The 11361-nt window shown below is 40.6% G+C and overlaps 1 protein-coding gene across 1 annotated transcript; it reads left to right on the forward strand.

The window, feature by feature from the left end:
• The first annotated feature begins 6776 nt into the window (after window positions 1-6776).
• Window positions 6777-8242, forward strand: LOC117289579 (muscarinic acetylcholine receptor M1-like). The gene has a single exon (XM_033770736.1). It carries the CDS (start codon window positions 6887-6889, stop codon window positions 8150-8152), a length of 1266 nt encoding a protein of 421 aa, XP_033626627.1. The 5' UTR covers window positions 6777-6886; the 3' UTR covers window positions 8153-8242.
• Window positions 8243-11361: the final 3119 nt, after the last annotated feature.

Raw genomic sequence — 11361 nt, forward strand, 5'->3', positions numbered from 1 at the left:
TACGTACTAAGTCAAAGGTATCAAAAAGAAACTAGCAACTGACAATGTTGTCACTGCTTTTGCGTTAAACAATGCATTGATAAAAAATAACACTAAACAGTGAAATTGAGGGTATAACAGTGTAAAAAGCCCTTTGGCCCTTTCACACTGTATATCTTATATAGTGACTTTTTTACCCCGTGATGACCCCATCTCACTTTCACACTGTGTGTTCCATGTGGTTCCGGTTGCATGTTTAAAGAATACCCCAGGATTTTACGGCTTATCCCTGCTCCAGAGCAGTTGGAGCAGGGGTGGTTTTTCACCAAGGTTTGCCCATTTGCAGCGGTAGACAGACTAGGGCAGACTGAGGAAAAAACAACCATAGTGTGAAAAGGCCGGCCGTTAATCCCTGGGGTCAAACCCCGGTGAATAGAGTAGTGTGAGAAGGACTTGGCTCCGAAACGAGTTAGTGTGGTCTTGACCAGCAAAGTAAAGCACAATTGGGCAGACAGTATCCAAGTGTCCAATATGTTGATTGTTGATCGTTGATGCTTTGGGGTTGTCTGCTGGCTGGATTCGTTTGCGCTGGTGTGTATCAGTATGGTGGTCAGCTGCTGCTGGAAATGTCATTGATGTAGACAATGAAGTGTTTTTGGAACTGTGTTGCAAGCAATGATCTTGACTTCCAGTCGATGAGATGATCTTCTTCTTGTGAATGCTAGATGGTTGCTTATTTTGTTCAGGCGTCCCAGTATGCCATGTGATTGATGCTCATTTATTCTAAATATGTAGATATGGGACCAGCCTCCCCGGTGCATACTTTCCCATATAGGCAGTGAGTGCAGTAAAAAATAGTATTGTCTTGGCTGTCTTGCTTTTCCTTGAGTGTATGAAGTGCTGCATGAATCAAGTTGGGTAATGTGTGGAAAGTCTTGACTTAAGCTTGACTGAAGATCGCGTTGGAGCTTGCGTGATGGTCATTCTGGTGGGAGGATTGTCTGATGTGCGAAGATCTTGGTTCTCGATAGTTCGAGCTCTTCCATGAACAAATTCACCAGGGGACCGTGGATAGAGGGATCTCGTAGCCGTCCCATAGGTTTGCTCGTACAACCGGTCCCTCAATTGGAAGCTTGGTGAAAAAAACGCAGGTGTTGATCATATCGGCGACTTCTTGAAGAGTGAGGCTTGTACGGTCAGTCATTGTGGGATCAGCTTGAAGTGTTGTTTGGCGATGATGTGCTTCTCTCGTATGTTGGTGTAGAGAGAGACTTCCTCAAAACCAGGGGGGGCGGAAGGGGTATTGCGCAATCATTTGCCAGCGCGTTTTACACTCCATTTTCAAAATAGGTGATGACAATATTAAACAAGAAAAGATAACATGATTACCGCTGAAATTCTCTCTTTAACAGCACTGAAAACATAACAGTACTTATTGTAAGAGCATTTTCAATTGTTAAACTGGTTAGTTTTACATAAAATGCTTAAACATTTTACCGAAATTTTCCTTTGGCTTATTGCAGCGGCCAACGTGTATGAATGGCGGGAGTTTTGTTACAAAACGTCACCCCTAAAATGGCTACAAACATCGACATAATGTGAAAAAAATTATCGTTCATCCTCTGATTTTTTTTACTAAATGTTGTGATGAGGGATAGATCTTTCATTCCTGAAAGTTTAAACAAAATCCCTCCGTACATCCTCTGGATATGTGACGTTTTTTGAGAGGTATTTTTGAGAAAATGGTTTCTGCCTATACTTGGTTTCCACGCAAACGATCGTCTGTTGACGGACGGGAACATTCGCCGCAGGTAATGTTAATTCTAAGGCAAGCGCACATCTTAAACATAATATAAAGACATGTCGTTTACGCTAAATATATATTGCTTATTAAATTATTAAATTACTAAAGCAGTTGGCAATGCAACAAAAAGTCATTTACGATGTTTTCTAGTGTAGACATTGGGTGAACTAACATTATTTAGAGATAAACGCACCCTTTGATTAACAGGCAGTCTCAACGGCCGCGCCTGCGTTCAAAGGGGAGAACGTATTCGAAATCTTTTAATTTTATAAAGGGAATGTACGTGCACTACATAGCGCGCCGTTTGCGTAGGTTTGTATGGAGAGCTTCGACCGGCGCTCGTCGCGAGAGAAGAATGAGATTATTTTCAACGTAGGTGGCGGGTTCGTGGCGCGACCCCTTCCGCCCACCCCCCTGCTCAAAACTGACAAGAATGTCGGGTTGACTGAGTTGAGTGTCCTTATGGTGTTGACGATCTGCTAGTTGGTGATATGGTGATGTGTGAGGCCCACTAAGGGTGAGACTTGAGACGTCTGATGTTGGTGAGACGTTGGTGAGACAACTGGCTATGTTATAGGTTGGTGAACCCCATCCCTGGATGCAATGTTGGGGCAGAGAGAAACATCAGCATTGTGTATCTTGAGTTGACCGAAGAAACGAGGGCAGGAGGATTACAGAGGGCTTGATTTGACAGTACTTTGGTGTGTCTTTCGACATCATCCTGTGTCAATTCAATTATCGGGCAGCATCAGTATTGGTTCCTGTCAAGGTTACACATATCTCCTATTAGTGGACTGGCAATAGGTGCACTGGTTAAGAGTCGTACAACTCAAAGTCAGTCGTACACAATGAACGCACCAACACAAGACATCAAGACATGTGGACTTGTTGAGCATGTTAGGTTCAGGAGACACGGGATACCTTTAAGATCGATTTCACAATGTCAGGGGCTGCCACTTCTGCCTCTCGGAGAGTTTCCCACCAACCACTATCTTCAAATCAATGACCAGAGACTTTGTTAAAAGTCTTTGGCTTAGGGTTGACATGTTGTATGCACGGCGCTGCTTGAATAACTTCAAAGCAGTGACCCGTCATTGAGGGGTGTGGTCGCCTCAGCAAAGAGGGGCGGCATAGGATGGATGATGTCTGCTATTAGACTGCCGTGTTGATACCAACATGTACATGTTGCCTAGTGAAGTAATGAAGCAATCTAAAGTAACATTTTGTATCATCTAAGGACTTTTTTAATTATATTTAAAATGCTTATTGCATAATAATCGTTGTGAAAAATAGTATGTATAGACATCCTATGTACTGGTTGCTAAGGAAAATGTGTTGCATAGCAACCATGTTTAGCCTTCTGTATTTGCCAATCGCTCAAGATTGATGTTAACATGAGAGGTTAGCTTGAATTTAAATTAAAAAAATGAAGTATTTAAGTTAAATTTGTCTGTGGGCAGTTTTTGTGCTGGTTGCTATGGAAAACTTAGTCACTAAGGGTAATATGTTGCCTAGCAACCATGTTAAGCCTATTGTATTTGCCAATTGCTCCAGATTGATGTTAACATGATGGATAAAGATAAACATGAATAAAAAGTTAAAATTTGTATTTTCAAATTGCCTGTGGGCATGTTTTGTGTTAGTTGCTATGGGAAATGTAACATAGCAACCGTTGCTATGCTCGATACAATTATCGGTGGCTCCACCCCTGAAAAGGTTGAGAGTGTTGTTATGATCATTTGTGCCAAGTTTCATGTTTTTATCATATTCTGAGCAAATTGTTCACCAATCGCGTAGACTACCAATTATTAGTAGCAGTGAAATAAAGATCTTTCGGTTGAACTATACTGCTGTAAAGAGGGTCACTCTCCAGTGCTCTTTTACAAGTAAGTTATGGTTATTAACTTGTGAATCAATAAAAAGTACTACACTCTGCCTTTAAAAGAAATTTGTACAAGTTCCAGAATTGAGTTCTCTATTAAACAATAAAAACCCAAGAACACCCTCTTGTCATGGTATTTTTGTTTGTTTGTTCGTTTGTTTGTTTGTTTGTTTGTTTGTTTGTTTGTTTGTTTGTTTGTTTGTTTGTTGATCTTCCCATCAAGGAAACTCGGCAAACTCCCACAAAGGGATATAAACACCAAGCTGGCAACAGCCAGTCTCTCTCATACATACATTGATTTAACGTCTATGATTATGATTTTACACAAATCAAGAAATTGTGATTCATTAACTGGACGACAATATTTATTTTAGTCATTGTGAAATCAGCTTTTAGCCACGGGATTCGAACCCACAATCTTGTGATTGTAAGTCCTGCAGTCTGAATACAAATTTCTGAGACTTACTATCGTTATTCCCTGGGACACCGATGTGGCTGTTCCCCGGAGATTCGGTCCCCCCTATGGCAAACTGTGTACAAACTTTTTCTGATAGCGCCCTCTCTCGAATCCTCCTCCTCGAGGGGCCAATTTCATAGAGCTGAGTACGGAAATAACTCGCTTATTTTACACATGTTATTGGCCAAAATTTCATGACATTGTGTACACTAGCGGGATGCCGCGCTTTGCGCGGCAACCACGCTAGAAAGCTCTACGTACAAAATGCTGCAAGTGTAGCGTTGTGTACAGGGGAGGGTTAAAGTGGCTGGAAAGGGTTACAATACTAATCACTGTGGCAAACCACCCATCCAAAGTTACGACGAATCTTAGTGCTTTGTGAAATCGTACACTAACCCTTGTCCGTCTTTTTTTCCGTTTCGGTATTATTAGTCAATCCCATCCAGTGTTTTCCAGTTTCCAGTGGGTCCCGATAGTGGTTCTTTCCCAGTCCGGTTTATATCTCGTTTCGTTTATTTTGTTCCCGTTCAGTTTATTATTTTCCTGTCCTGTATTGTTTTCAATTCCCCTTTCGTTTCCCCCTCACCAGCCCCGTTCATTTTTCCCCACTTCCCTGTCCCACCGTGTGCCCCTTCCCTATCCCGTCCCATCTAACCCACGCCTCCACGCCTCCGGTTAGGGTTTAGGGTTAGGGCAAGGCGTAGGGTTTAATAGAGTTAGATTAAGGGTTAGGGTTAGGGTTAGGCGTAGGTTTAGGGTTAGTTTTAGGCGTATGGTAAGGGTTAAACTAAGTGTTAACTAGGGTTAGGCGTACGGTTATTAGTTTTAGGCAGCGGCGTAGCAGATTCTTCTTTCACTTATTCTTCTTTTAATTTGCTACTTCTTCATCCAAAGTCCTTCCGCACTCTGTGGGTCGTACTATACGCCAGTCGGGTTTTAACTGCATTTGGATTTGCAAAAAATTGATAGTCAAGACATAAACATTCCAAAGCTAAAAATCTTTACTCTGTTTTCTTTTCCAAAACCTTTTCTAAAAATAACAACCAGGAAACAACAGCATGAAATTATATTTCCTCATTCCGGATTGCAACTCTAGACGAGTGTATGGGTCGTTAACACGAACTCTGTGTAGATTTGTATATTTAAAAGGGTATTTTATTTCCAATTTCACACAAAACATGAGACATAATTAACTTCTATTTTAATGGCCAAGTATTACGCAGTGGTTTAAGAGTTCCAGACGATCTTTAAAGGCAGTGGACACTATTGGTAATGACTCAAAATATTTATTAGCATAAAACCTTTCTTGGTGACAAGTAATGGGGAGAGGTTGATGGTATAAAACATTGTGAGAAACGGCTCCCTCTGAAGTGCCATAGTTTTCGAGAAAGAAGAAATTTTCCACGAATTTGATTTCGAGACCTCAGGTTTAGAACTTGAGGTCTCGAAATCAACCATCTAAACGCACACAACTTCGTGTGACAAGAGTGTTTTTTCTTTCATTATTATCTCGCAAGTTCGATGACCGATTGAGCTCAAATTTTCACATGTTTGTTATTTTATGCATATGTTGAGATACACCAACTGTGAAGGCTAGTCTTTGACAATTACCAATAGTATCCACTGCCTTTAAACTGAGAACTGGTTCTAACTGGCACTGGTTCAAAACACATGAATGGCAGCGTGAACTGAGGTCTATTATACTAATTCGTGCTAAGTTAATGTTAAAGGCACTGAGTACTATTGGTAATTACACAAAATATTTGTAGCATAAACAATGGTGCCGAGCAACGGTGAGCTGTTGATAGTATAGCACATCGCTAGAAACGGCTCTCTCTGAAGCGTCGTTTTGAGAAAGAGGTAATTTTTCACTAGATTAATAAATGTTGCACCTGAAAGCGCACAAAGCTGTGCAACAGGGTCGATTATTTCATGCGTATGATGGGATACCAAGTACACTTTGTGTTTTACAATTGCCAAACGTGTCCAGTGCCTTTAAGGCAGGAACAAACTGTTGTGAAATATTAAGAACGAAATTGTTTTCCCGTGGCTGATTAAAACTAGCTGCCCCTCGTCTCGCCTTTAAAGGCATTGGACACTATTGGTAAATTGTCAAAGACTATAGCCTTCACAGTTGGTGTATCTCAACATATGCATAAAATAACAAACCTGTGAAAATTTGAGCTCAATCAGTCATCGAATTTGCGAGATAATAATGAAAGAAGAAACACCCTTGCCACACGAAGTTGTGTGCTTTCAGATGCTTGATTTCGAGACCTCAAGTTCTAAAACGAAATCAAATTCGTGGAAAATTACTTCTTTCTCGTAAAACTATATCACTTCAGAGGGAGCCGCTTTTCAAAATGTTTTATACCATCAACCTCTTCCCATTACTCGTTACCAAGTGAGGTTTTATGCTGATAATTATTTTGAGTAATTACCAATAGTGTCCACTGCTTTTAAGCATTTTGTAATAAAAAGTTTTCATGACATTGTTTTTGTTAGTGATCGGATCACTTTTGGTTTCATTTTTCTAGGTCAATAAGCTTTCCGGGGGAAAAACCTCTAAAACAAAAAAGTTGCATTTCACTGCCTGGTTATTTTCCCAGACTCGGATTTCTCGTTTATACTTTTTGTTTCATGCATAGCTGTAATTGTCTCATCAAATTACTACATTAGTTGCAGTATGGATAGTTATGGCGCTGCACGCTCTTCTTAAAAAAAACTCTCTTGAAACACAGTAAATTGAGAACTCGTTGCGAACATGAACATTACCTTCGTGAAAATGGAAAACGCCTCTGAAAATTATAGCTGTTCAACTCTAGTGCCGACAGAGAACCCAAAGGAGTTTGACGTTAGAGTGTTTAATGTTGTTATTAATTTCATCCTTTTACTCGTTGGAGTTCCTGGTAACTGCCTCATCATACGTGTCTACTGGGCTAAGAAAGTTAAGACAAGCACCCACGTTCTTATTATGAGTCTAGCCTGGGTCGACCTCATCGCCTGCCTAATGAGCGTTGTGGACATCGTCCCGCAGTTTCTTCAGCTGGCTCGGGTGGAATCACCAGCAGTGTTCACTTTGCTGTTGACACTTCGCAAAATGATTGTGTCTTCATCCGTGTTGATCACGGGGGTGATCGCAGCGGATCGCTACCTCTGCGTGTGCCGTCCGCAGAGCCGTTTCTTCACCCACAGGCGTGCCAAGATCGCCGCCTGGTCCTCGTTCGTATTTGCCGTGATCGTGAACTCACCCGGGATAGTCGCTCTGTATGTTGACCAAAAAAAATCAATGATCTGGATTTTCATGTTGATTATTTTTCAGATCATCTGTTTCCTGACTTCAGTGTTGACGATCTTGTTTTGCTACACTCAAGTTTACCGTGTCATTAGGAAGCACGTTCGAGGTGGCAATAAGAAAGTCAGTGCTGTTGTCAATTCAACAGACTCTTCTAATAGGCGAAATGAATCCACAACATCGGGCATCGCAAAGGATAAATGTCCTGCTACTCCAAGCGATCGTGTGAGTTTCACACATCATTCTGACGTAGTGAAAATTCGCCAACAGCAGCCTCCTGCAGATTTTTCATCTGAGGGGATCCAATCTGAGAAAGTCCAAGAACGAACCGCAGAAGAATGTACTGCTTCACGGAACAATACGGATACCCTACAAAACACCACGTTGGGGAGGGACCTTGGTACGGGTACGGGGAGAAAGAAATCCAAGCCATCAACTTTCCGACGATCCCCCTCTACCCACTCACTGGTATTACAGCGCAAGACCACAAAAATGCTATTCATTACTAGCTTGGTGTTCCTGATCACCTGGTTACCATATTGGATTATGATAGCCGTTATTATTTCATCCCGTACTGGGGGCTCCGACATCAGCCCCACGGTCCTGGTGGCAGTTGAAGAGTTGAGTTTGACGCTTCTCATAAACAATGCTGTTAACCCGTTTATTTACGGACTTGCTAACAGACGGTTCAGGCGAGACTGTAGAATGGTACTGAACAACATGAAGCTATGTTGAAAAAGAGACAAGTTTGAACATAATAAAGGAACATTACAGAATTGCAATGAGTTGGCAGGGGTGGTTCTGAAAAGAACCGTTGGTTTCAACTCGACGTTTCGATCAGTATGCTCTGATCGTCTTCTGGTGAAATCAGAGCATACTGATCGAAACGTCGAGTTGAAACCAACGGTTCTTTTCAGAACCACCTTAACTCATTTAGAGATAGTCATTACATGGTGTTACCGCAAAACCTTTCTATATCGTATTTCCACCATGCAAAGTTTCAAATCCTACTTATTACAGAATTGGTTTTTGCTTACAAAGCAGTTGCTGGTAGACTAAGCACTTCATGTAATCCACCATACATGAACTGAAAAACCTGTAGAAGTTTGAGATCGATCGGCCATTATGGGTCACGAGAAAATTGTTTAAAAAACGGTTGACATTAATTTTGTTTGCATTACATCGAAAGAAAAAAACGCGCACTGCGCGATAAACTCCAAACGGGAATTTAGTTTTATTTATGTCTCATCAAATTAACATTTGAGACAGAAATATTTGAAAGGATGTCCTAATCAGTCTGTGATTTTATACGATTTTTTCTCTTGCAACTCCGTAATGTTCCTTTTTACACAATGAGTGCCCGTATTATAATAAGACAATAATAATACAATCATTTAATAGGCCTTGTTCAGTAATTGTAGAACCTGGAAGTTTTTTGTATTTCGGCACTGGGGCAATCGTGTATAAAGCTAAATTGTTGCAAATATCAAAATGTAAATAATATTATTCAAACATTAAAATTACTAGGTACGTTCTTAACCTGTTAAGAAAACTATTCCACAAAACCGATGGGTAAAAATTATGTGTTTATAGAGACAAATGATAATTATTTACTCGCTCTTTGTAGATAAAACAAATTCGTTAACAAAAAAAAAAATTAATAGCGAATCTTCATTATTTGTGCAACATGGTCAATATAGTGTTATGTGAGATTGTCCTTTATTAATTCCATCTGTATTGTTCTTGATCATGGTTTATGAGGTTCGTTTTCAAATGGCCAACTTGGTCCAAATCGCCGGGCCTACAACGCCCTCTATGACTAAGAAAGGGTACAAAATACCGTTAAAGGAAAACGTTGCCTTGGATCGGTCGAGTTGGTCTTTGAAAAGCGTATGTAACCGTTTGTTATATAATGCATATGATTAGAAAGATATTTTAAAAGTAAAATATAATGATCCGCACAAGTATTACTCGAAATTGCGTGGTTTTCCTTTTACCTCGTCGATAAATACGGTCGGCCATTTATGGGAGTCAAATTTTTGACTCCCACAAATGGCCGACCGTGTTAGTTCGAAAAGTAAAAGGAAAGCCACGCAATTTCGAGCCAAATATGTGTGGATCATTATTGTATTCTACTTTTTGAACATCTTTCTAACCATATGCATTTCATAACAAACGGTTACATACGCTTTTCAAAGACGAACTCGACCGATCCAAGGCAACGTGTTCCTTTAAGCATTGGACATTGTCGCCAGCCTGAAGAAGCTCCTATAGCTTTCAGGCGCGGATCCACGGGGGGGGGGGGGGCAGGGGGAAAGTGCCCCCCGGTGAAAAAAGAGAGAGAGAGAATAAAAGAAGAAAAAAGGCGAGAGGAAAAGTGCCTCTTCATTTAAATGTTCTGTATCAGGACTATCACAAGGCCCCTTCAATATTTTGTGGACAAACTTTTACTGCATTGTTTGTATTAGTTTTAAAGCTATTGGGCACTTTCGGTAAACAGTGTTGTCAAAGGCCCACACTTCGTGTACCACAACTTATATATAAAAAAACAAACCTGTGAAAATTTAGGCTCAATCGGTCATCGGAGTCGGGAGAAAATAAAGGGAAACCCACCCTTTTTTCCCCACGTTTCGCCGTGTCGTGAAATGTGTGAAAATAAATCCGTAATTCTCGCTATCGAACATTGATAATGTTTTAATGTTTTCTCAAAAAGTAAAGCATTTCATGGAATAATATTTCAAGGTAAGTCTTTCACCATTACCTTCTGTAAACCCTGTAAATTATTTGTAACTGTGAACTTTTAATTTCTTTTCTGTACCGAAAGTGTATAATGGCTTTAAAGGCAGTGGACACTATTGGTAATTACTCAAAATAATTATTAGCACAAAACCTTCCTTGGTAACGAGTAATGGGGAGAGGTTGATGGTACAAAACATTGTGAGAAACGGCTCCCTCTGAAGTGCCATAGTTTTCGAGAAAGAAGTAATTTTCCACGAATTTGATTTAAAGACCTCAAGTTTAGAACTCAAGGTTAGAAATCAACCATCTAAACGCACACAACTTCGTGTGTCAGGGTGTTTTTTCTTTCATTATTATCTCGCAACTTCGACGACCAATTGAGCTCAAATTTTCACAAGTTTTTTATTTTATGCATATGTTGAGCTACACTAACTGTGAAGGCTAGTCTTTGACAATTACCAATAGTGTCCACTGCCTTTAAAGTCATTTCAGATGAAGTTAAGGGTCCAAGAAATGTCTCTGACAAGGCCTTAGAAATGGCGTCGTGCTCGCGCTCGCAATTTCAGATTTTTTAAAGCCCCTACCCTATGATTTTGTATGGCTAGAAACCTGCTTGCAACATACAATTATCGGTCGGATCTGGGTTAGTCGCCCACTTATATTCACGGAATTGGCCGCTGGCCGCACAGATTATGATAACATAAAGTACATGTAGGTTTGGCACCGCCCAGAATGTTATTTAACGTCATCAGCAGTAGGCATATTTAATATAATACAAAAACGTCTCTTCATTTCACTGAAGCATTTCACTGAAATACTCAAGAGATGTGTGTGATTAGTGACTTTCTATAGGAGTCCCACGTTACTCTACATAATAATTCCAGTAACATTAGACGACTGTTTGATCAAAAGTACTTAGAAAGTGTTACTTGACCTCTGTATTTAGGCACACGGAGGCTTGATTTTTTGACACAAAAACTGCTTCGCCCCCTGAACCCCCACCGGCCCGGGGCTTCGCTCCTAGATCCCCCAGGAGCCGTATGGCCGGCCCCTGGACCCCGTCCCTTAAATTTCTATGAGCAAAACAGTTAAAATATAAATACAAAGTTGTGCCCCCCCGGTTAAAAATTCCTGGATCCGCGCCTGGCTTAGGTGTGATAGGTACTATTAAAGACAGTACGAAAGTATTATTAATATCTACAGTG

Source organism: Asterias rubens, chromosome 4, assembly GCF_902459465.1.
Source record: "Asterias rubens chromosome 4, eAstRub1.3, whole genome shotgun sequence".
NCBI classification, from domain to species: domain Eukaryota; kingdom Metazoa; phylum Echinodermata; class Asteroidea; order Forcipulatida; family Asteriidae; genus Asterias; species Asterias rubens.